Source organism: Puma concolor, chromosome B1 (assembly GCF_028749965.1).
Source record: "Puma concolor isolate L17-30 chromosome B1, mPumCon1.1.hap2, whole genome shotgun sequence".
NCBI lineage: Eukaryota > Metazoa > Chordata > Mammalia > Carnivora > Felidae > Puma > Puma concolor.
This window is the reverse complement of record NC_141670.1, coordinates 44027455-44054507: the sequence shown is the minus strand read 5'-3', so window position 1 is coordinate 44054507 and position 27053 is coordinate 44027455. Positions and strand designations below refer to the sequence as shown.

Sequence of the window (27053 nt, the reverse complement as noted above, 5' to 3'; positions counted from 1 at the left end):
TTGCTTCATGGCTCAGAAGTTGATTTCATTTTTGTAAATGTTCCATGCTCTTTAAAAAGAAAGTGTATTCTTCAGTTTTTGTTCTACTTATATTAGGTTGCTAACATGCTGTTTAAATCTTCTGTAGATTCTGAATGCTTGATTTATCAGTTACTGACAAATGTTATCTTTTAGTATGATTATGCATTTCTTTATTTTTATTATTCTTTCAATTTTGGGCTTATGTATTTTGAAGCTATGTATTAAGTGAATACAGATTTGGAATATTTGTATCTTCCTGGTCAGTTGAAATTCTTTTCATTATGAAATGTCTCTCTTTATCACTAGTAATGCTTTTTGCCTTAAAGTCTTCATTTCCTGTATTAGTATAGGTCCAGAATCATCCTTTTGGTTTGTGTTGATATGGTGTATCTTTTTCTAGTTCTTTAATCTTTCTCTGCCTTTAAATTTTAGGTGTTTCTTTTTAGCAGAATATTAGATTTTTAAAGATATTCAGATTCATAATCTTTGTCTTTTTTTTTTAATTTTTTTTCAACGTTTTTTATTTATTTTTGGGACAGAGAGAGACAGAGCATGAATGGGGGAGGGGCAGAGAGAGAGGGAGACACAGAATCGGAAACAGGCTCCAGGCTCTGAGCCATCAGCCCAGAGCCGACACGGGGCTCGAACTCACGGACCGCGAGATCGTGACCTGAGCTGAAGTCGGACGCTTAACCGACTGCGCCACCCAGGCGCCCCCATAATCTTTGTCTTTTGATTGATGAGCTAAATTTATATATTAGAAAGTAATTTAACATAAAATATGGGTAACACTTTGGAAGCAGGGTATAAAATAATAACCTCAAGTATTCATCAGAAGAGTAGTTAATATAGTGAAAGTGACAAACAGAGGGAAACTTTCTGAGTGTCACTTTATTGATATTGATATAAACCATGTAGCCTGTGAAAATACTCAGAAAGTTCTGGCAAGTATAAAAATAAGAAATCATTAGAAAGTTTTGTTAATCCTAAGTAACCACTTTTTTTTTTCATAGGCTCAGTGCTATTACCAGGGGTATGTTGAAGGATATCCCAATTCTGTTGTTACACTCAGCACGTGCACTGGATTGAGGTTATTTATTTTCTATCATTGATATGTGAACACTATAGTTAATGATTTTTGGCTGCAGTGAATTTGTTATGTTTATATTAAGTTTGGAGCTGGAAAAGGATTCCCATGTGCAATGATATCCTTCAGTGAACATCTTTCTTCTCTTGTATATCTTCACGTTCCTTGCTGACTAGAGACATTTCTAACTTCCTTGAAGGTTTAGATTTCCTAGTTTCTTTAATCTATACCTTATTTTTTCTTAACTACAGAAATGACAACTGAATGTACATGACTAGAGCAAGTTGGAAGAGCTGTTTAGGATAACTTAGTTTTTCAGGAAATAATATTTTTGGTACTATGATATATCACCTACTAGCCTCGTGTTTGGAGATATAAAGATAAATAAAGATAAACAATCTTTTTCTTCAGGAAAATCACCTTCAGGGAGAGGAGACAAATTCTATATAAACAAATAGTTATTAATATAGTACTCATATTTTTCTAATAATATCACTGTCTTAAACTCTAAGAATTGTAGGGTTTCCTCCTTAATGCCTAGAGTTTTCCATTCTGTCAGGAAATTCTTCACCTTCATTTTGTAGTATAAGCTCCTTATTTTCACAAGTAAATGTTCTTCGGTACTTGTTATATGGAACCCTGAAATTTGGTTTTTGGGAAGTATCTTACTACTTAGCTATTGAAATATAATCTGTTTGCAGGAAATAATAGTTATGGAAGTTGTTTACTCTTTAAACTCATGTTTTTAATTTCTTATTCAGACTGTGTACTTAATGAAAATACATGTATTTTCATAATTACTGCTAAATTTTATTTTTATAAATAAAATTACTCATTACATATAGTTTTGTTATATAAGCAATATAAGCAGTTTTCAAAACCAACACAAGACAGAGAGAAATTCATTAAGATTTCTATTTACTGTTGCTTTCTTTAAGTCACTGACTTGGAGGACAGGGAATTTCTTGATCACTGTAATGCTGTATACTTATATATCTAGCAACTGATTATATAATTTCTTCTGCCTTTACAACTATAAAGAGAATGAAATGAAAAGTTAGTTTTGTGGATTGCAGGAGATCCTTTGTCTCTTCAGAGTTATCTCCAAAATGTAAAGAATTTGGCTAAAAATACTGAGCTCAGAAACATTCTTTACCATCCTCCTTCTTTAGGATTCTGTCACAATTTTATCATATAGAATTGATTGAAAGCACTTAACATTTTTATCCATAATTTTACAGAGGAATACTGCAGTTTGAAAATGTTTCTTATGGAATTGAGCCTCTGGAATCTGTAGTTGAATTTCAGCATCTTATTTATAAATTAAGGGATGGAAACAATGAATTTGCAGCTCTTACCAAAGATAACCGAGGCATAGAACAAAACCCAGTGGACTATAACATTATTATAAGTGAAAAAGTGAGTTTGTATGTGTTGTTTTTACTACTTTCAGGGAAATTATTGCTTTTATTTATGTATAAGAGAAATGTATTAACCTATTGTATAACTGTAGCAAATATTCTTTCCTTGAGAACATACTCATCTTTCCTTAATGTTAAAATTTCCTTTGAACCATACATTGCCTTTTTCTCCTTGCATCAATTGATCATTTACTTTTTTATGACCCATTTTTATTTTAATTCTTATTTTGTTACATATTAATAACTTTCTAAAAATTAACTAGTGTGTATTCAATATAAATTTAATTTAGTTCAACTCCTGACTTTGTGTCTGTATTCCTGGAAGTTATTTAATAAGGACAGTGTTTATAAAGATTGCATTCATAAATAAGGAGTCAGCATTAAATTATATCTATAATTAAAATTAAAATGTTGAAAGCAAGATTGTTATGTATAGACATGTAAATTGTTCCAGTGTTCACCTTGTATACTTTCATGTTTTAATTTTCATAAAAGTAATTGTGAAATAAAATTTTTTTCTAAGTAAATGTGGCATAAATATGCATAGTTTATAAAAGACATATATGGCACTGTTAGTTGTTCACAGTGCATGTTTTTCCATCTTCTTTCAGTTTAAAAAAACAAACAAAACCCCTCACAATTTAGCTGGGCATGTGAAAAAAGACTACATTTTTCAAACTTCCCATGTATCTACATAGGGTCATGTGAAGAAGTTATAGCTAGTGACATGTGAACAGGTATAATGTCTGTCATGTCTGGATTGAATTCTAAAGAAAGGGAGCTTATCTTCTCCTTTTCACTTCCTGGTTGCAATGTGGACATGTTCATACATCATAGTCTACTAGGATGAGGATGATGCCATTCATGGCAGAACAATAATGTAGAGTGAGCCTTACTCCTGAAGAATTTACAAGACTAAACCACCATACCTCTTTAAACTTTTATGTAAGGGAGAAATAAACTTCCATTGTTTAATCCACTATTATTTTAGTGTCTCTGTTATAGATTCTAATCCTATGCCCCAAATAATACAGGGTTCAAGTGGATTTTGAAATGTACATGCAGCACCAAAGTGTTTAGTGATATATATAAAATTATATATAATATAATATAATATAATATAATATAATATAATATAATATAATATATAATATATGTTTATAATTTTAAATGAAATTTTCTTAACTAAATACTGAATTTTTTCCATCTAAGAATTTATAATGGTAATTTACAGTGGCTTAGATGAACAAGTGTGGTGGACAATGTTGGTACTCTGCCAAGATCCACTCTTACTGTATTTTTGTGGATATAAGGCAGGATGGTGGGACACCCTGTCTTTGGAGGTGGCTTTTGCTTTTAACATTCAGAATCTGTGACTCTTTTAAAAAATTTATTTATACTTAAAAAGTTTTTTCCAGTTTTATTGAGAGGTAATTGGCATATAACATCTTATTAGTTCTAGGTGTATAACATAATGTTTTGATATTTACATATATTGCAAAATGAATTCCACAGTAAGCCTAGTTAACATCCATCACCACATAATTACAGTTTGCTTTCTTGTGATGAGAACTTTTAAGTTCACTCTCTTAGCAGCTCTCAAATATACGTTACAGTATTATTAATTATAGTCACCTTATGTACGTTACATTCTCAGAACTTATTTGTCTTATAGCTTGGAAGTTTGTACCTTTTGACGACCTTCATTCATTTTTCCCCACCCCTACCCATGTTGAATTTATTTTCATATATGGTGTAAGAAAGTGGTCAGTTTCATTTTTCTGCATGTTGCTGCCCAGTTTTCTCAACACCATTTGTTGAAGAGACCTTTTTGGAATGCATATTCTTTCCTGCTTTGTTGAAGATTAATTGACTATACAGTTGTGGGTCCACTTCTGGGTTTACTATTCTGTTCCATTGATCTATGTGTCTGCTTTTGTGGCAGTACCATACTGTTTTAGTGAGTATAATATAGCATGAAATCCAAAATTGTGATGCCTCCAGTTTTGTTTTTTTTTCCTTTTTTTAAATATGAAATTTATTGTCAAACTGGTTTCCATACAACACCCAGTGCTCATCCCAACAGGTGCCCTCCTCAATGCCCATCACCCACTTTCCCCTCCCTCCCACCCCCCATCAACCCTCAGTTAATTCTCAGTTTTTAAGAGTCTCTTATGGTTTGGCTCCCACCCTCTCTTTTTTTTTTTTCCTTCCCCTTCCCCCTGGTCTTCTGTTAAGTTTCTCAGGATCCACATAAGAGTAAAAACAAATGATATCTGTCTTTCTCTGTATGACTTATTTCACTTAGCATAACACTCTCCAGTTCCATTCACGTTGCTACAAAAGGCCATATTTCATTTTTTCTCATTGCCACGTAGTATTCCATTGTGTATATAAACCACAATTTCTTTATCCATTCATCAGTTGATGGACATTTAGGCTCTTTCCATAATTTGGCTATTGTTGAGAGTGCTGCTATGAACATTGGGGTCCAAGTGCCCCTATGCATCAGTACTCCTGTGTCCCTTGGATAAATTCCTAGCAGTGCTATTGCTGGGTCATAGGGTAGGTCTATTTTTAATTTTCTGAGGAACCTCCACACTGCTTTCCAGAGCGGCTGCACCAATTTGCATTCCCACCAACAGTGCAAGAGGGTTCCCGTTTCTCCACATCCTCTCCAGCATCTATAGTCTCCTGATTTGTTCATTTTGGCCACTCTGACTGGCGTGAGGTGATACCTGAGTGTGGTTTTGATTTGTATTTCCCTGATAAGGAGCGACGCTGAACATCTTTTCATGTGCCTGTTGGCCATCCGGATGTCTTCTCTAAACTTTAGAGAAGTGTCTATTCATGTTTTCTGCCCATTTCTTCACTGGGTTATTTGCTTTTCGGGTGTGGAGTTTGGTGAGCTCTTTATAGATTTTGGATACTAGCCCTTTGTCCGATATGTCATTTGCAAATATCTTTTCCCATTCCGTTGGTTGCCTTTTAGTTTTGTTGGTTGTTTCCTTTGCTGTGCAGAAGCTTTTTATCTTCATAAGGTCCCAGTAATTCACTTTTGCTTTTAATTCCCTTGCCTTTGGGGATGTGTCGAGTAAGAGATTGCTACGGCTGAGGTCAGAGAGGTCTTTTCCTGCTTTCTCCTCTAAGGTTTTGATGGTTTCCTGTCTCACATTCAGGTCCTTTATCCATTTTGAGTTTATTTTTGTGAATGGTGTGAGAAAGTGGTCTAGTTTCAACCTTCTGCATGTTGCTGTCCAGTTCTCCCAGCACCATTTGTTAAAGAGACTGTCTTTTTTCCATTGGATGTTCTTTCCTGCTTTGTCAAAGATGAGTTGGCCATACGTTTGTGGGTCTAGTTCTGGGGTTTCTATTCTATTCCATTGGTCTATGTGTCTGTTTTTGTGCCATTGATTTCTTTTTCTGCTGTATTGTTATCGATGTCTAGAAATGCAACCCATTAATGTATGTTGATTTTATATCCTGCAACTTTATTGAATTCATGTATTAATTCTGGTAATTTTTTGGTGGGGTCTTTTGGGTTTCCTACATAGTATATAATGTCATATGCACATAGTGAAAGTTTGACTTTTTCCTTGCCAGTTTGGATACCCTTTATTTATTTATTTTTGTTGTTGTCTGACTGCTGAGGCTAAGACTTCTAGTACTGTATTAAATAGTAATGGTGATAATGGACATCCTTGTCTTCTTCTTGACCATTTAGTTAAAGCTCTCAGTTTTTCCCCATTGAGGATGATATTACCTATGGGTCTTTCATATGTGGCCTTTATGGTGTTGAGGTATGTCCCTACTTTGTTGAGGGTTTTTATTGAGAATAGATACTGCACTTTGTCAAATGCTTTTTCTGCATCTATGAGAGGATCATACGGTTCTTTTCTTAATAATGTGGTGTATCATGTTGATTGATTTGTGAATATTAAACCACCGTTGCAGCCCACTTGATCATGGTGAATTATTCTTTTAATGTACTGTTGGATTTGTTTTGCTAATATCTTATTTAGAATTTTTGCATCCATGTTCATCAGGGATGTTGGCCTATAATTCTCCTTTTTTAATGGGGTCCTTGTCTGGCTTTGGAATCAATGCTACCCTTGTAGAAGGAGTTTGGATGTTTTCCTTCCATTTCGATTTTTTTGGAACAGTTTGAGAAGAACAGGTATTAAGTCTTCTTTAAATGTCTTGTAGAATTCCCCTGGGAAACATACGTGGCCTTTTTGGGAGATTTTTTTTGTTGGGAGATTTTTGGTTACTGAATCAGTTTCTTTGCTAGTTATGGGTCTGTTCAAATTTTCTATTTCTTCCTGTTTCAGTTTTGGTAGTTTGTATGTTTCTAGGAATTTGTCCATTTCTTCCAGAGTGCCCAATTTGTTGGCAATTGTAATATGTTTATGCAATGGAATATTCAGCCTTAAAAAAGAAGGAAATCTTCCCATCCGTGACAACATTGATGAACCTGGAGGATGTTATGCTAAGTGAAGTAAGCCATGCACAGAAAGACAAATAATATATGATCTCACTTATATGTGTTATCTAAAATAGTCAAACTCAGAGCCAAGAAATAAAATGGTAGTTGCCAGGACCTGAGGACAGGGAGAAATGGTGAAATGTTGGCCAAATGGTACTAAGTTTCAGTTATACAAGATAAGTAAGTTCTGGAGATTTAATATACAGTAATATGACTATAGTTAACAATAGCATATTGTAAACTTGAAATTTCCTGAGTGTTGATCTTACAGGTTCTCATCTCACACACACACACACACACACACACAGAAAATTGTAGCTATGTGAGGTGGATATGTTAATTAGGTTGATTGTGGCAATTATTTCACTATATGTGTATATATGAACATCTGATCTTATACCTTAAATACATATAATTTTTATTTGTCAATTATTCCTCAGTAAAGTGGGAAAATGATTTTAAAAGCTCAGGATAAACAATTTATGAAAGTTTTATATGCTTTTAAGTGTTCTTTATCTTTTTTCTAGTCACAATCAACTGTTGCGGATTTAATCCCTCTTTATCTAGAGATGCATATTGTGGTGGATAAAGCTTTGGTATGTGTTTTTCTTTTTCTTTGCTGTAAATATTTGGTGTGAATGCATGACTATCCCTAGCTAAAAAGGAATTTAAAAATTCCAAATTTTAGACCACATGTCAGAGAGAGAACAGTGAAAAAACTTGCAAACTGAAAAGCCAAATACTCAAAATTATATAATTGTTTTATTTTTATTTTTTAATTTACATCCAAGTTAGTTAAGTTAACATGTAGTGCAATAATGATTTCAGGAGTAGAACCCACTGATTCATCCCCTATGTATAATACTCTGTGCTCATCCCAACAAGTGTCTTCCTCAATGCCCCTTGCCCCTTTAGCCATCCCCCCACCCACAATCCCTCTAGGAATCCACAGTTTGTTCTCTATATTTAAAGAGTATCTTATGTTTTATCCCTCTCCCTATGTTTATACTATTTTTGCTTCCCTTCCCCTATGTTCATCTGTTTTGAATCTTAAATTCCACATGAGTGAAGTCATATATTTGTCTTTCTCTAACTAATTTCGTTTAGCATAATACCCTCTAGTTCCATCCATGTTGTTGCAAAATGCAAGATTTCATTCTTTTTGATTGCCAAGTAATACTCCACTATCTATGTATCTATGTATCTATGTATCTATGTATCTATCTATCTATCTATCTATCTATCATCTATCTATCTATCTACCATATCTTCTTTATCCATTCATCTGTCAGTGAACATTTGGGCTCTTTCCACATTGGCTGTTGTTGGTAGAGCTGCTGTAAACATTGCGGTGCATATGTCCCTTTGAAACAGAACACCTGTATTCTTTGCATACATACCTAGTAGTGCAATTGCTGGGTCATAGGGTAGTTCTATTTTTAGTTTTTTGAGGAACCTCCATACTGTTTTCCAGAGTGGCTGCCCCAGTTTCCATTCCACCAGCAGTGCAAAAGGGTTCCTCTTTCTCCTCATCCTCTCCAGCATCTGTTGTTGACTGAGTTGTTCATTTTAGCCATTCTGACAGGTGTGAGGTGGTATCTCATTGTGGTTTTGATTTGCATTTCTCTGATGATGAGTGATGTTGAGCAGTTTTTCATGTGTCTGTTAGCCATCTGAATGTCTTCTTATGAAAAGTGTCTATGTATGTCTTTTGCCCATTTCTTCACTGGATTATTTGTTTTTTTTTGTGTTGAGTTTGATAAGTTCTTGGGGGCACCTGGGTGGCTCAGTCAGTTAAGTGTCTGACTCTGGCTCAAGTCATGATCTTGTGGTTCATGGGTTCCATGAATCCATGGGCGCTATGCTGGCAGCTCAGAGCCTGAACCCTTCTTTGGATTCTGTGTCTCCCTCTCTCTCTGCCCCTCCCCTGCTCGCTTTCTCTCTCTCTCTCTTAAAAATAAATAAACATTAAAAATTTTTAAAGAGATTGCTTTGGCTATTCAGTGTCTTTTCTGGTTCCATACAAATATTAGGATTGTTTGCTCTGGCTCTGTGAAGAAAGCTGGTATTATTTTGATAGGTATTGCATGGAGTATGTAGATTGCTTAGGGTAGTATTGATGTTTTAACAATATTTGTTCCTCCAATCCATGAGCATGGAATATTTTTCCATTTTTTGTGTCTTCTTCAATTTCTTTCATGAGCTTTCTATAGTTTCAGTGTATAGATTTTTCACCTCTTTGGTTAGATTTATTCCTAGGTATTTTATGGATTTTGATGCAATTGTAAATGGGATCAATTCCTTGATTTCTCTTTCTGTTGCTTCATTATTGGTTTATAGGAATGCAACCAATTTCTGTGCATTGATTTTATATCCTATGACTTTGCTGAATTCATGGATCAGCTCTAGCAGTTTGTTGGTGGAATCTTTTGGGTTTTCCATATAGAGTATCATGTCATCTGCGAGAGTGCAAGTTTGACCTCCTGGCCAATTTGGATGCTTTTTATTTGTGTTGTCTGATTGCAGAGACTAAGATTTCCAATACTATGTTGAATAAGAGTGGTGAGAGTGGACATCAAGGGATGCTGTACTTTAGAGAGATGATTTATAGATATGGAATTTGACATTGGCACATTCCACAAAGTTTATTCAGATTTCAGCAGTTGTATATACACTCATTTGTGTGTGTGTGTGTGTGTGTGTGTGTGTGTGTGTGTGTGTGTAGTTTTATGCAGTAGGGCCACTTATGTAGCCTTATGTAATCACTGTCACAATCAAGACACTCAATAGTACCATCACTAATAAGACTCTCTCATGTTCTAACTTCATTGTCACATTTGTTTTTCCCTGCCTCCCTACACTTCTTAACCACTGGCAGTCACTAATTTGTTCTCCATCCCTTGGTTTCAGGAATATTGCATGAATGTTACCTTGTGGTATATATCCTTTTGAGATTTTTTAATACTCAGCATATTTTCTTAAGTTTTATACAGTTTAGTGAGTTACTTTTTATTACTGAACAGTATTACATGTTATGAATGTACCACAATTTGTTTAACCAGTTAACGACTGAAGGACATATGAATTGTTTCCAGTTTTTGGCTAATAGGAATAAAACTGTTATGGACATTTATGTATAGATTTTTTGTGAGCATCAGTTTTTATTTCTTTAGGATAAATGCCCAGGAGTGCAATTGCTGGGTCATATGGTCAGTACATTATTTGTTTTGAAAGAAGCTGTTAAACTTTCCAGAATGGCTGTATGATTTTACATTCCCACCGGCATATTTGAGTGGTCCAATTTGTATTTATTTTTTTATTGTTACTATCTTATTTTGCACTGATATAACTCCCAAGCAGTCTCAAACTTTTGAGAGTAGATGGAGAGTATACCTCAAACATACTACACAACAGATTGTATTTCAATTTAAAATTAATTTTGTTTTTCAGTATGATTACTTGGGCTCTGAAAGCATGATAGTAACAAATAAAATCATCGAAATTATTGGCCTTGTAAATGCAGTAAGTATTTTCCTTTTCATACTAGTTAGAAAAATTTATACTAGTTTTGAAATTATAATTGGCAATTAACTTAACGTGGCATTTCTGAATAATTAAGCCATCTGTATAGACTGAGAGTGGATTTGTCAATGCATTGAATTAATTTCATGGTTATTGTAAAATAACAAAGATTAATTTTTCATGTATTTACCTCTTTTGTCTTTAGATGTTTGCCCAATTTAAAGTTACTATTGTGCTGTCATCGTTGGAGTTATGGTCAGATAACAATAAGATTTCTACAGTTGGTGAGGCAGATGAAGTATTGCATAGATTTTTAGAATGGAAAAAGTCCTATCTTTCTCTAAGACCTCATGATATTGCATATCTATTCATGTAAGAATAATATTTCAGTATTCTTAGAAAACAAAGATCTGTGACAATGATGTAGCTTAATTTGGGGAATTTTTATTCAGTTCTGATTATTCATACATTATTATATACTTCATTCAGGCATCATACTCTCTGGTTGTCAGTAAAAAAAAAAAACTTGCCAAAATTTATCTCTATGCATATTAACTTTTTACTAATGAGACTGATATTTCAATAGGTTAAACAATTTCAGGACTCTTGGATCTGGTGGTGTCTCTCAGGTTGAACCCACAGGTTTTAACTCCAGAGCCCATAATCTTAACCACTACCTAAAAAAATGGGACTTATCTTGTGAAGTTTATATTTTTGTTATGAAGTTATGATCAAAGGCTTGGTAAAGTAGGTTAAAAATAGTTTATCCTAATGGATTTTCTGCATTATTTTATTTTATTTATTTTATTTTTTATTTTTTAAAAATTTACATCCAAATTAGTTAGCATATAGTGCAGCAATGATTTCAGGAGTAGATTCCTTAGTGCCCCTTACCCATTTAGCCCATCCCCCCTCCCACAACCCCTCCAGTAACCCTCAGTTTGTTCTCCATATTTATGAGTCTCTTCTGTTTTGTCCCCCTACCTGTTTTTATATTATTTTTTGTTTCCCTTCCCTTATGTTCATCTGTTTTGTCTCTTAAAGTCCTCATATGAGTGAGGTCATATGATACTTGTCTTTCTCTGATTGACTAATTTCACTTACCATAATACCCTCCACTTCCATCCATGTAGTTGCAAATGGCAAGATTTCATTCTTTTTGATTGCCGAGTAATACTCCATTGTATATATATACCCTACATCTTCTTTATCCATTCATCCATTGATGGACATTTGGGCTCCTTCCCTACTTTTGCTATTGTTGATAGTGCTGCTATAAACATGGGGATGCATGTGTCCCTTCGAAACAGCACACCTGTGTCCCGTGGACAAAAGCCTAGTAGTGCAATTGTTGGGTCATAGGGTAGTTCTATTTTTAGTTTTTTGAGGAACCTCCATATGTTTTCCAGAGTGGCTGCACTGGCTTGCATTCCCACCAACAATGCAAAAGAGATTCTCTTTCTCCGCATCCTCACCAACATCTGTTGTTGCCTGAGTTGTTAATATTAGCCATCCTGACAAGTGTGAGGTGGTATCTCATTATGGTTTTGATTTGTATTTCCCTGATGATGAGTGATGTGGAGCATTTTTTCATGTGTCGGTTGGCCATCTGGATGTCTTCTTTGGAGAAGTGTCTATTCATGTCTTTTGCCCATTTCTTCACTGGATTTTTTGTTTTTCGGGTGTTGAATTTGATAAGTTCTTTATACATTTTGGATACTAACCCTTTATCTGATATGTCATTTGTAAATATCTTCTCCCATTCTGTCGGTTGCCTTTTAGTTTTGCTGATTGTTTCTTTTGTTGTACAGAAGCTTTTTATTTTGATGAGGTCCCAGTAGTTCATTTTTGCTTTTGTTTCCCTTGCCTCCAGAGAGAGACATGTTGAGTAAGAAGTTGCTGCAGCCAAGATCAAAGAGGTTTTTGCCTGCTTTCTCCTCAGGATTTTCATGGCTTCCTGTCTGATGTTTAGGTCTTTCATCCATTTTGAGTTTATTTTTGTGTATGGTGTAAGAAAGTGGTCCAAGTTCATTCTTCTGCATGTTGCTGTCCAGTTTTCCCAGTACCACTTGCTGAAGAGGCTGTCATTATTCCATTGGATATTCTTTCCTGTTTTGTCAAAGATTAGTTGGCCATACATTTGTGGGTCCATTTCTGGGTTCTCTATTCTATTCCATTGATCTGAGTATCTGTTCTTGTGCCAGTACCATACTCTCTTGATGATTACAGCTTTGTAGAACAGCTTCAAGTCCAGGATTGTGATGCTTCCTGCTTTGGTTTTCTTTTTCAAGATTGCTTTGGCTATTCACGGTCTTTTGGGTTCCATACAAATTTTAGGATTATTTGTTCTCGCCCTGTGAAGAATGCTGGTGTTATTTTGGTAGGGATTGCATTGAATATGTAGATTGCTTTGGGTAGTATCGACATTTTAATAATATTTGTTCTTCCTATCCAGGAGCATGGAATCTTTTTCCATTTTTTTGTGTCTTCAATTTCTTTCATAAGCTTTCTATAGTTTCAGTGTATAGATTTTTCAGCTCTTTGGTTAGATTTATTCCTAGGTGTTTTATGGATTTTGGTGCAATTGTAAATGGGATAGATTCCTTGATTTCTCTTTTTGTCGCTTCATTGTTGGTGTATAGGAATGTAACTGATTTCTGTGCATTGATTTTATATCCTGCAACTTTGCTGAATTCATGAATCAGTTCTAGCAGTTTGTTGGTGGAATCTTTTGGGTTTTCCATATAGAGTATCATGTCATCTGTGAAGAGTGAAAGTTTGACCTCCTTCTGGCCAATTTGGATGCCTTTTATTTCTTTGTGTTGTCTGATTACAGAGGCTAAGACTTCCAATACCATGTTGAATAACAGTGGCGAGAGTGGACATCCCTATCTTGTTCCTGACCTTAGGGGGAAAGCTCTCATTTTTTCTCTATTGAGGATGATACTAGTGTTGTGTCTTTCATATATGGCTTTTATGATCTTGAGGTATGATCCTTCTATCCCTACTTTCTTGAGGGTTTTTATCAAGAAAGCATTCTGTATTTTGTCAAATGCTTTCTCTGCATCTATTGAGAGGATCATATGGTTCTTATCCTTTCTTTTATTGATGTAATGAATCACACTGATTGTTTTGCAGATATTGAACCAGCCCTGCATCCCAGGTATATATCCCACTTGGTCATGGGGAATAATTTTTTTAATGTATTGTTGGATCCGGTTGGCTAATATCTTGTTGAGGCTCTTTGCATCCATGTTCATCAGGGAAATTGGTCTATAGTTCTCCTTTTTAGTGGAGTCTCTCTGGTTTTGGTATCAAGGTAGTGCTGGCTTCATGGAAAGAGTTTGGAAGTTTTCCTTCCATTTCTATTTTTTGGAACAGCTTCAAAAGTATAGGTGTTAATTCTTCCTTAAATGTTTGATAGAATTCCCCTGGAAAGCCAACCTGCCCTGGACTCTTGTTTTTTGGGAGATTTTTGATTACTAATTCGATTTCCTTACTGGTTATGGGTCTGTTCAAATTTTCTATTTCTTCTGTTTCAGTTTTGGTAGTGTATATGTTTCTAGGAATTTGTACATTTCTTCCAGATTTTATTGGCATATAATTGCTCATAATATTCTCATTGTTTTTATTTTTGCTGTGTTGATTGTGATCTCTCCTCTTTCATTCTTGATTTTATTTATTTGGGTCCTTTCCTTTTTCTTTTTGATCAAACTGGCTAGGTGTTTATCAATTTTGTTAATTCTTTCAAAGAACCAGCTTCTGGTTTCATTGATCTGTTCTACTGGTTTTTTTTTTTTTTTTTTTTTTGGTTTTGATAGCATTAATTTCTGCTCTAATCTTTATTATTTCTTGTCTTCTGCTGGTTTTGGGTTTTATTTGCTGTTCTTCTTCCAGCTCTTTAAGGCGTAAGGTTAGGTTGTATATCTGAGATCTTTCTTCCTTCTTTAGGAAGGCCTGGATTGCTAATACTTTGTTCTTATGACCGCCTTTGCTGCATCCCAGAGGTTTTGGATTGTGGTGCTATCATTTTCATTGGCTTCCATATACTTTTTAATTTCCTCTTTAACTTCTTGGTTAGCCCATTCATTCTTTAGTAGGATGTTCTTTACTCTCCAAGTATTTGTTACTTTTCCAAATTTTTTCTTGTGGTTGATTTGCAGTTTCATAGCATTGTGGTCTGAAAATATGCATGGTATGGTCTCAATCTCTTTGTACTTAGGGCTAATTTGTGTCCCAGTATATGATCTATTCTGGAGAACATTCCATGTGCACTGGAGAAGATTGTATATTCTGCTGCTTTAGGATAAAATGTTCTGAATATATCTGTTAAGTCCGTCTGGTTCAGTGTGTCATTCAAAGCCATTGTTTCCTTTTGGATTTTTTGATTAGATGATCTGTCCATTCCTGTGAGTGGGGTGTTGAAGTCCCTTAATATTATGGTATTACTATCAATGAGTTTCTTTATGTTTGTGATTAATTGATTTATATATTTGGGTTCTTCCACATTTGGTGCATAAGTGTTTACAATTGTTAGGACTTCTTGGTGGATAGGCCCCTTGATTATGATATAATGCCCTTCTGCATGTCTTGATACAGTCTTTATTGTAAAGTCTAGATTGTCTGATATAAGTATGGCTACTCCGGCTTTCTTTTGTTGACCATTAGCATGATAGATGGTTCTCCATCCCCTTAGTTTGAATCTGAAGGTGTCTTTAAGTTCAAAGTGGGTCTCTTGTAAACAGCATATAGATGGATCTTGTTTTCTTATCCATTCTGTTACCCTGTGTCTTTTGATTGGAGCATTGAGTCCATTGACATTTAAAGTGAGTATGAAAGATATGAATTTATTGCCATTATGTTGCTTGTAGAGTTTCTGGTGGCATTCTCTGGTCCTTTCTAGTCTTTGTTGCTTTTGGTCTTTATTTATTTTTTTCCCCCATCTTTTCTCCCTTCAGAGAGTCCCCATTAAAATTTCTTGCAGGGCTGGTTTAGTGGTCACAAGCTCCTTTAAGTTTTGTTTGTGTGGGAAACTTTTTATCTCTCTTTCTGTTTTGAATGACAGCCTTGCTGGATAAAGAATTTTGGCTGCATATTTTTCTGATTCAGCACGTTGAATATATCCTGCCACTCCTTTCTGGCCTGCTAAGTTTCTGTGGATAGGTCTGCTGCAAACCTCATCTGTCTTCCCTTGTAGGTTAAGGACTTTTTTCCCCTTGATGCTTTCATGATTCTCTCCTTTCCTGAGTATAATGTGAATTTGACTGTGGTATGCTTTATTGATGGTCAGTTTCTGTTGAATCTAGTGGGGGTCTTCTGTGATTCCCGGATTTTGATGTCTGTGTCTTTCCCCATGTTGGGAAAGTTTTGTGCTAGGATTTGCTCACATAACACTTCTACCCCTATTTCTCTCTCTTCCTCTTCTGGGCTCCTATGATTCTGATGTTATTCCTTTTTAATGAGTCATTGATTTCTCTAATTCTTAAATTGTGCTCTTTTGCATTAATCTCACTTTTTTTTTCTGCTTCATTATTCTCCATAAATTTGTCCTCTATATCGCTAATTCTCTGTTCTGCCTCATCCATCCTTGGTGCCATGGCATCCATTCAAGATTGAACCTCAGTTATAACATTTTCTGTTTCATCCTGACTAGCTTTTACTTCTTTCATCTCCACAGAAAGGGATTCTAATCTATTTTTGATTCCAGCTAGTATTCTTATTATTGTGATTCTAAATTCTGGTTCAGACATCTTTCTTGTATCTGTGTTGGTTAGTCCCTGGCTATCGTTTCTTTCTGCTCTTCTTTTGGGGTGAATTTCTTCGTTTCATCATTTTGAAGAGAGAAAAGGAATTAATGAGGTAAAAAACTGAAAATTAACAAATATTAAAATTAAAAAATTAAAAACAAATGCACACACAAAATTGAATAAATGATGCTAGATCCTAGGTGTGTTTTGGTCTGGGTGGTTTTGGAAAGGGGCTTGATACATTAGAGAAAAAATGGGAAAGAAAAAAAAAAGGAAATCTTCTAAATTTGAAAATTAAATACACTGAAGTAGACTAAAATGAAATGATGGAAGTAAAATAGAATTTGAAAAAATTTACACAAAAGTTAAAAATATAATAGAAAAAATTAAAGAAAAATAACTTTAATAAAAATGATTTTTTTCTCTTTTTGTACTCAAGAAAAAGAAAAGAAACAAAAAAGAATAAAGAGAGAAAGTTGAATAGATGGATTGGCGAACAGACTGAAATACGACTGAAATTACTTTGTTTTCCTCTAGAAGTCAAACTGTGAAGTACTTTATAGTCCATACACTAAGCAGGCGATGAGACTTGTGTTCCTGAAGAGCAAGGTTGCCCAGTTGGGCAGGGCTTAGGGTAACGGCTCCATTCTTCACTAGATGGTGCTGGGAGCCTCTTGAGGTGGATTGTTGTGGTGCTTATAGGTGCGTATGCACATGCATGGGAACGGTGACAATGGTGGCACCCAGCTACCCAGTCTCTAGTATTGGAACTCTGTTCTCCCTGATCAGCAATTACGCACCTGTCCTTTGCCTTCGGCCTCTGTCCACTCCCCGCTTTTACATAGTCTCTGATGAAGTCCCAGGCAGCACCTCCCTCCTGAGTTTTGTCTCAGATGTGGCTGTGTTTCTCAACCCCTTACTTCTGAGGGACTGTGGCTTTGACCCATTCTGCCCCTCTGCGGGAGGGTCTCACTGAGTAATGGCTGGGTGTTGGCCACATCCAGGAATGTTTGCGGGACCGTGCTGCCAATCCCCAGAGACTGCGGCTGGGTGTCAGCCCACCCCAGAAAAAGTTTGCAAGATAGTGTAGCAGCAGTGTTTCAGGGATTATGAAAAATCACAACACACATTTGGCACCAGGATTCACCCTTAATGACGTTGTTCCAGCACCAGTGAATGTGGTTGTTCTCCCGGGTCCACTGGGGCATTGCCTTTGGGGGACCCACACAGCCTCTACCAGGTGTCCTCTCAGCAGTGGAACTCCTTCTCCCCATGTGGCCTGAGAATCTCCTGGACCCCACTCTGCTCCTGGGGATTCGGCCTTCCCACCAGAGCACCGCCAGGCATTGAGCTGCAGAGTTTCAGACTCTGTGCTCTCCCTTTTTTATAGTCTTAATGGCATTTATTTTATTTAAAAAATTTTTTTAATGTTTATTTATTTTTGAAACAGAGAGGGACAGAGCATGAACAGGGGAGGGTCAGAGAGAGAGGGAGACACAGAATCTGAAGCAGGCTCCGGGCTCTGAGCTGTCAGCACAGAGCCTGACGCGGGGCTTAAACTCACAGACTGTGAGATCATGACCTGAGCCAAAGTCGGACGCTCAACCCACTGAGCCACCCAGGCGCCCCTATTGTCTTAATGGAATTTAAACCCTCTCCTTTCTCCTTTCTTCCTTTCTAGTTCAGTCCCTGTGACTGTTTCCACTTCTCCATTTTCTGTCTATCTGCTTTGGTGCGGGGGGGGGGGGGCTTTTCCTGTATTCTCCCCTGCCCTGTCTCCATCCTCTCTCCACATACAAAAGTGGCTCCCTACCCTCCGCAGCTTCTGTCTCCCCCAGTTCACCTCTCCGCACTGCATACCTACTGAACTCTGTGGTTCAGGTTGTGCAGATTGTTGTGTTAATCCTCAGACCACTTTTCTAGGTGTGCAGGATGGTTTAGTGTTGGTCTGGCTGTATTTCATGGATGCGAGACAAACAAAAAACTTCCATGCTGTTCTGCCATCTTGGCCTCTCTCCGGGAAACAGTTCTTAAGGACTCATCAGACTCTGTGGCTACTCAAAAGGCCTAGAACAGAGGACAGAAATGCCCAGTATTCCTGTGAAAGAGGGAATTTAACACACATCTAAGGGCCTAAGGAATTAGTTTTCAAAGACAGAGGCCATAGGTGCCATTTTGTGCTTTCCTTCTTCATTACTCTGGGTTGCTGGAATCTCTCAGAAAGAGCTTGTGTCTCATTTGGTGCCAGTTTTTATGGTTGATACCCACGGGATACCTGTTGATCACCTGGCTCTGGTGGTCATTGGGTTTACTTTCATGGATCCTATAGGACTGTAGCTAATGGAGAAATAGTTGTTGACTGGCTATACCCCACCAGGCACAGTACAGAGACAAGAAACTGAAATGCACGTCCAGTCTCTCTGTGAAAGAGGCTTATTAGTTATCTTCTTAGCTCTGGCCTAAGGGCCACATAGCTATGTACACATTGAATTAAACACACATCTGCAGACTGACTGTAATCCTCTTCAGAGACTGGGGAGGCTAGCAGGCGCCATCTTCATATCCTTCCTCTGTTCTGCCCAGGTCTTTGTTGTCTCCAAAGAGAGGAGCTTGTGCACATGTCTGATGCCTTAAGCCCAGAGGATACACCCCTTGTTAGCCCAGATTTGGTGGCCAGTGGAGCTTGTGTTCACAGGGTGAAGGGGTGGTTACAAATAAAGAAATGGTTCTTGATTGGCTATTACCCCAGGGTTCAGCACAGGAGTAGACCAAAATGCCAGTCTCCCAGTCTTCTCATGAAAGAGGTACATTTGCATACATTAAAGACTTCTGTCTTAGTGTCTGGCTTCTAGTCAGCCTGAATCTAGATGCTGACTGAGATGCTCCTATTTGGGACAGTGACAGATCTTGGCATACCAACTACTGGGACCTTTTAAATTTTTTTGATGTTCATTTATTTTTGAAAGAGAGAGAGAGAGAGAGAGAGAGAGCGAGTGGGGGAAGGGCACAGAGAGAGAGAGGGAGACACAGAATCTGAAGCAGTCTCCAGACCCTGAGGTATTAGCACAGAGCGCGACCTGGGGCTCAAACTTGTGAATCGCAAGATCATGACCTGAGCTGAAGTAGGATGCTTAACTGACTGAGCCACCCAGGTGCCCTGGAACCATTTGAAAATATTTTAAAAATAGATGTTGCTTGGAGAATCCCAAAGGCTTGAGAGACTACCAGAGGTAGGACAAGATTGAATGATAATGTTTATATCCTAAACAAGGTCACTCCTTTAAGACTGAGAAAGGTAACTGATTTATTTAATGCATAGAAACTAATACAAAGTCAAGCAAATGCAAAACAGGACTATGTTGCAAATGAAAGACCAAGATTAAATTTCAGAAAAAGATCTTAATGAAATGGTTATAAGTGATTTACCTGATAAAGACCTCAAAATAATGGTCTTAAAGATGCTGTTTGAGCTCAGGAATGTATGGACAAGGTGAGAATTTCAATAAAGAGACAAAATGTAAGGAAGTACAAAATAGAAATCATACCGCTAAAGATATAACTGAATGGAAAGAGACATTAGAAGCGTTCAGCAGCACATTAGATGAAGTGGAAGAAAGCATCAGTGAACTCAAAGGTCAGTGGAGCTCACCCAGTCAAAGCAGCAAATAGAAAAAAAGAAAGAAGAATAAAAGTAGCTTCTTAAAGGACTTATGGGAGAATGCCAAGCAGACCAATATTCACATTACAGGCATATCAGAAGGAGAAAAGAGTAGAAAACTTTGGTGAAGAAATAATGCCTGAAAACTTCCCTAACCTCAGGAAGGGAATAGGCATTCAGATATGGTAATTCCAGAGAGAACCAAAAAAGCCAAAGCCAAAGAGACTCACACCAAGATACATTAAAATCAAATTGTCAAAAGTTAAAGAAGAGGGAATCTTAAATGCAGCAAGAAAAAAAAATCCAAATTGTTACATACAAGGAAACCCCATAACACTATTAGCAGATTTTTCAGCAGAAACTTTCCAGGCCAGGAGGGAGTTGCATGATACATTTGAAGTACTGAAAGAAAAAGAATGTTTATTAGGAATACTGTACCTAGAAAAATTGAGGGAGACATAAAGAGTTTTCCAACAAGCAAAACCTAAAGGATATCGTAACCACTAGACCAGTCTTACAAGAAATGCTAAAGGGATATGTTTAAGCTAAAATGAGATGGGCACTAATTAGTAACAAGAAAACACATGAAAATATAAATCTCACTGGTAAAGGTAAAGTAATAGTAAAATCCAGGGGCACCTGGGTGGCTCAGTTGGTTAAGCATCCAACTTTGGCTGAGGTCATGATCTCACGGTTGGTGAGTTTAAGCCCCACGTCGGACTCTGTGCTGACAGCTCAGAGCCTGGAACCTGCTTCAGATTCTGTGTCTCCCCTCTGTCTGCCCCTCCAATGCTCATGCTCTGTCTCTTTGTGTCTCTCAATAATAAATAAAAGTTAAAAAATTAAAAAAACAAAAGTAAAATCCAGATAAATCTAATGTTGTAAATGGGATGGGTTCATCACTTATAAAGATAGCAAGAAAGTTTAAAAACAAAGTAGTAAACACAACTGTAACTACAATAATTTTTTAAAGAATACACAAGGTCGAAAGATATAAATTGTGACATCATAAATGGGTCAAAAAAATCAAGAGAAAAAGCAAAAACTACCTTGAGACAGACTAATAGTTTATCCATTTTGTTTATCTTCAAAGAACCAGCTCTTTGTTTCATTGATCTTTTCTATTGATTTGTTTTAGCCTCTATTTCATTTATTTCTATTCTGATATTTATTGTTTCCTTCCTTCTGCTAATTTTGGGCTTGTTCTTTTTCTAGTTCCTTTAGATGTAAGGTTAGACTGAGATTTTTCTTGTTGTTTTGAGGTGTGCCTGTATCACCATCAGTTTTCCTCTTAGTACTGCTTTCTCTGAGTGCCATGGATTTTGGACCAGTGTGTGTGTGTGTGTGTGTGTGTGTGTGTGTGTGTGTGTGTGTGTTTAAGTTTATTTATTTTGAGAGACAGAGACAGCACAAGTGGGGGAGGGGCAGAGAGAGAGGGAGACAGAGAATCCCAAACAGGCTCCACACTGAACTCACAAAACTGAGATCATGACCCGAGCTGAAACTGAGTCCCATGCTCAATTGACTGAGCCACCCAGGTGCCCCTGGGACATTGTGTTTTTCATTTTCATCTGTCTCCACATATTTTTTTTTTTATTTCTTTGTTGACCTATTGGTTGTTTATTAGCATGTTGTTTAGCCTCAATGTGTTTGGTTTTTCTAGTTTTTTTCCCCCTTGTAATTGATTTCTGGTTTCATATTGTTATGGTCAGAAAAGATGCATGATATAGTTTCAGTGTTTTCAAATTTATTGAGACCTTATTTTGTGTCCTACCATGATCTATGCTAGAACATGTTCCATATACACTTGAAAAGACTATGTATTCTGCTGTTTTTTTGTATGGAATATTCTGTATATATCTGTTATGTCCATCAGGTCTAATGTGTTTATTCAAAGATACTGTTTTCCTTATTGGTTTTAGATGTGGATGATCTATCAATTGATGTAAGTGGGGTATTTAAGTCCCCTACTATTATTGCATTACTGTCAATTTCTCCCTTTATATTGGTTAATATTTTCTTTCTTCAGTCGGAGCTGAAACAGGTGTCAGTTGGAGGTCCTGGAGTATTCTGTGCTGGGGGTGCCCTTGCAAGCTGACTGAAGCTACAGTGGTGTGGGCCTGGATTGTTCTGATGGCTGGGGCTGCAGTGAGCAATGACCAGGGGCATCCTAGAGGAACAGCTGGGGTTGGCAGGGCTCACTGAGGTAATAAACTGGCCAGGGCACCTGTACCTTGCTCCCATTCACATTATCAAGATGGAAGGGGAACTTAGGGAAGGTAAACTGTTGCATTTACTACCTCTGTTGGCCTGGAGAGAGTTCTAGCAGCTGCCCTCCAACCCCACCCCCAATCCCGGTTTGGTGGAGTTCTCTGGGCTGGATCTTATATATACTAGATGGTCTTTTAAATGCTGGCTTCTTTTCTGTGCCTCAGGGCATCCGGGAGTGGCCTGGAGGCCTGGTTGGCTACGGCTCCCAGACCCTGCTTTTATCTGCATTATTAAGGTGCAGGCAGAATATAAACCATTGCACTTGTCCCTCCAACCTGCAGAGAGTTCCAGCAACTCCCCTGCCATTTGGTGGATTTCTAGGGCTGGCTCTTTTATGTACGAGTTGCTCTTTTAACCACAGCTTTTTTGTCTGAGCCTAGGGCAGATGAATCTGCTCCTGGTCTCTCAGTACTGTACCTCCTCATTGCCATTCACAGTGTTGGAGGTGGGGGTTCTCTTCTGTCTTGCCATTCTTTCTTGTCTTTCTATCTTTTGTTGTACAGAAGCTGCTCAGTTAGCCCTCAGTTCTTTTTCAGGAGGAATTGCTATATAAATAGGTGTAGATTTGGTGTGTCCATGGTGGAGGTGAAATCAGGATCTTCCTGTGTCGCTCTCTTGGACCAGCTCTTCCTATTGAGTTTTAAGTGTTCTTTAAGCATTCTTGTACATGTCTCTTATAATATATGATTTAAAAATATTTTCTGGCTGTGGGTTGTTTTTTAAGTTTCTTAACAATATATTTTAAAAAGCAGATTTTGATGAATTCATAATTAACTTACCAATTTTTAATTGTATGAATTGTGCTTTTGATGTACCTAAAAATATATTTGCCTCACCCATGGTTATAGATATCTCTACTATGTCTTTTTCTAGAAGGCTTATAGTTTTAAGTTTTTCTTATTTAGATTCATTACTCATTTTGAGTTAATTACTGTATATATTATGAGGTATGGAAGAGGCCATTTTTTTGCATATGAATAATTAAGTATTCAGCACCAATCCTCAAAAAGATAGTATAGTTTCTCCATTTAATTGCTTTTGCACTTTTGTCAAAAATTATTTGACCTTACATGTATGAGTCTATTTTCGTTCTATCCTTTTGTGAGTAACACACTGCCTTGATTACTATAGCTTTATAAAAACCATTTAAATCAAGTAATATAAGTTCTTCAAAAGTGTTGTTCTTTTTATTTTTTTATTTTTTTTTATTTTTTTTTTAAATTTTTTTTTCAACGTTTTTATTTATTTATGGGACAGACAGAGACAGAGCATGAACGGGGGAGGGGCAGAGAGAGAGGGAGACACAGAATGGGAAACAGGCTCCAGGCTCTGAGCCATCAGCCCAGAGCCTGACGCGGGGCTCGAACTCACGGACCATGAGATCGTGACCTGGCTGAAGTCGGACGCTTAACCGACTGCGCCACCCAGGCGCCCCAGTGTTGTTCTTTTTAAAAATTGTTTTGGTTATTCTAGTTTTTGCCTTTCTTCATAAGTATTAGATTCAGCTTCTCAGTTGCTATGAAATATTTTGCTGGAATGTTGATTGGAACTGTATAGAATGTATCTGGTAGTTTAGGGAGAACTGACAGCTTAATAATACTAAGTCTTCCAATCAATGAACTGGGTATATCCTCCCATTTACTTAGGTTTTCTTTAATTTCTTTCATCAGTGTTCTGTATAGTTCTATCAGTATACAGATCTATCAGTATTCCATTAGTATACAGACATTTCTCACATTGTGTTAGCGTTATATCATAGTATTTCATGTCCTTAGTGCTATTTTTTATTCTTTTTTGAACACAGGTTGAAAAAATTTAATTTACCTGTTTAAAAATTTTTTATTCAAATATATTTGATTGTTATGTAACATTGTAAATATAAGGTATACAACATGTTGATAAATGCATTTATATATTATAATATGATTGCCACTAGTGGAAGGCAGCTATGCTCACCACTATACCACCAATGCTGCACAGCCCTGATTGCCACTAGTGGTAATAAGCACATCTATCATATTGTGTAATGATCATTTCTTTTTAGTGGTTGAAATAATGAAGTTCTAGGCTCTTAGCAAATTTAAAGATTATAATACAACATTGTTATTTATATCTACTATACTGTGTATTCGATCTCTAGGTATTATTGATGACTCATTGCATGTCATTAGCACTACTGTAAATGTTTCATTTTACTTTAGTTTCAAATATTTTATTGCTAGGTTATAAAAATCAGTTTGACTTTTATACATTGACTTTGAAACATGAAAACTTATTGAATACACTTATTTCTAGTAGCTTTTTTGTATACTGTGGGATTTCCTAGGTAGACAGTCACATCATCTATAAACAGAGAAAACTGTATTTCTTCTTTTCCAATCCATATACCTTTTATTTTATTTTCTTGCCTTATTGAACAGGCTAGGACTTCTAGTATGATGCTGAATACTGGTGGTGAGAGCAAACCTCCTTGCCTTTTCACAATCTATTGGTAGCACTATCTTGGATTAAGAAAGAGTATAAACCATACTTAAGACATTGGGGAAAATAAGCCAAAGTTGCATGTTAAGTGTAAATACTTGTACACAAGTGCTGGAATGGTTAGGTATGAAAATATCAGAGATAACAGAACAGAGGCAGCAGTAGGGAGAAAATGCAATGTGAAGTGAAGGAAAAGCAGTTGAAACTGAGGGAAGTTTCAAACTGATGACTGAAACAAGTTTCTTTATATACATCTTGGAATGTTTTTTTCCTGGTGGGAGCTATAAAGATGACAGAATATATTTGAAGCATCTATACCTTAAGTGGTTGAGAGTATGGTTGTAGATTCAGATTGCCTAAATTCATATCCTTTAGTAGCACTTATTAATGGTGCTACCTTGAGAAAGTTACTTATACTTCTCATCTGATGTTTGATTTGTTCAATAGAGGTGAAAATAATATTTATTTCACTGGCTTGACTTGAGAATTAAATGGAATAATTTATGAAAAACCTCTGGGAATAGTGCTATTATAGGACAGTTTATATGGGCCTTCACTCAAAGCAGAAATAATAATGTTAAGTTCTAGAACAATAAAGTCATTCCAATGAGAAACTGGTAAGCTTTTCTATATGAGAATGAAAATGTTTAATCCATATTAGTGTTCAACTATTAAAACTTTTTCATTGTCACTCAGCAAAATGCTTTTGATCAAAATTGTTTTATCAAAAGCAATCCTAACCAAATGTGATGAGAACAGTAAAGCCATTAAAAACTTGGATCCACTGAACGTATTTTAGAAATATAACATGCTTAATCTCATAAGAATGTCTTCCAAATTTGAAACAATAAAGATGTATGGAGAGATTGTACCTCAGTTTGCTTCAGACTAGAATTTTATGGACTACAGACAAATTATTAGCAGGAAATCTCACCTCTGAATTATTTTTCAAAATTAATTATAAATGTACACTTATTTATTTAGCTATAGAAATTATCCAGATTATGTGGGGGCAGCAGTTCCTGGAAAGATGTGTGTTACCCATTTTTCAGCTGGAATTGCTATGGTATGTAATTATTTTATCTTACTATTTAAAAAATATTTATACATTTAAAAATCATTCAGGGTGCCTGGGTGGCTCAGTTGGTTGAGCATCCGACTTCAGTTCAGATCATGGTCTCGTGGTTTGTGAGTTTGAACCCTGTATCCAGCTCTGTGGTGATAGCTCAGAGTCTAGAGCCTGCTTCAGACTGTGTCTCCCTCTTTCTCTTTGCCTCTCCCCCACATGCACTCTATCTCTCTCTCAAAATAGACATTAAAAATAGCATTCAACATTATAGCAAAGATTTTATACAGTTTAGTTTTATATTTGCATTTAGAGATTACACTTACTTTCTATTACTGTTAAAAGTTTGAAGTGTGTAGATGAAAGAGTATTTTGTAGAATAACATCTTGTTGCAATTATTTTGGAAGTTGAAGTAGAATAGAAATATCATCTATACACATGCATTCCTTATTGTATAGAATAGTGCCTCATGAGAAATTACCTTTAAAAAACTTTTATAACCCAAATAGATTTTTGCTTATAGACAGAAAATTAGACAAATAGTCTTCCTAATAAAATAGCTTCAAAACAAAAGCAAATGAGGGGTACCTGAGTGGCTCAGTTGGTTGATTAAGTGTCCACCTCTTGATTTCAGCTCAGGTCATGATCTCATGGTTCATGAGTGAGCCCCGTGTCAGGCTTGGTGCTGACAGTGTGGATGGAGCCTGTTTGGGATTCTCTCTCTCCCTCTCTCTCTGCTCCTCCCCACTCTCGCTCTTTCTGTCTTTCAAAATGAATAAACTTAAAAAAAAAAAGAATCTACCTTGTCTTAAAAAAATGAAAACAAATGATTAAACAAAAAGTATGATAAAAATTCTTTAAAATGTTTCAAACCTCCAAAAGTGTGTAAAAGAAATTTTTATGTCTATTTTAAATATTTATAGTTTTTGTAAATATTTTATATATAGAAAAATAAATTATTGATACAATTAGATGCGTTGTTGAAAGGTGAAGTAATTTGTTGAGCAATTTTCCCATCCTATTCATTTTTTTAAAAAACAAATTTAAGTACTAAAAATTTTTTTAAGTTTATTTATTTTGAGACAGAGCATAAGAAATGGGGAGAAGCAGAGAGAGAGACAGATATACACACAAAGCTCCAGGCTCTGCACTGTCAGTACAGAGCCCAACACAAGGCTTGAACCCATGAACTGTGAGATCATGACCTGAGCTGAAGTCAGACAGTTAACTGACTGAGCCACCCAGGTGCCCCTAAATTTATTATTTAAAGTAAATATGCTCTTACCCTTATT

General features: G+C 36.3%; 1 protein-coding gene across 6 annotated transcripts in view; it reads left to right on the top strand.

Moving 5' to 3' along the window:
- ADAM32 (ADAM metallopeptidase domain 32) overlaps positions 1 to 27053 on the top strand; it is a 189561-nt gene that overhangs the window by 29246 nt on the left and 133262 nt on the right. For 5 of the 6 annotated variants that reach the window (XR_015250076.1, XR_015250077.1, XM_086703656.1 and 2 more), the window contains exons 5-10: positions 1035 to 1111; positions 2350 to 2527; positions 7543 to 7611; positions 10466 to 10537; positions 10743 to 10909; positions 25679 to 25760. Coding sequence is in view for 4 of the 6 variants with exons in the window: in XM_086703656.1 (XP_086559782.1) it covers positions 1035 to 1111; positions 2350 to 2527; positions 7543 to 7611; positions 10466 to 10537; positions 10743 to 10909; positions 25679 to 25760 (645 nt within the window). In the remaining 2 variants the exon portion in view is untranslated. The remainder of the gene's footprint in view (positions 1 to 1034; positions 1112 to 2349; positions 2528 to 7542; positions 7612 to 10465; positions 10538 to 10742; positions 10910 to 25678; positions 25761 to 27053) is intronic. The other variant, XM_086703658.1, reaches the window with a different exon arrangement.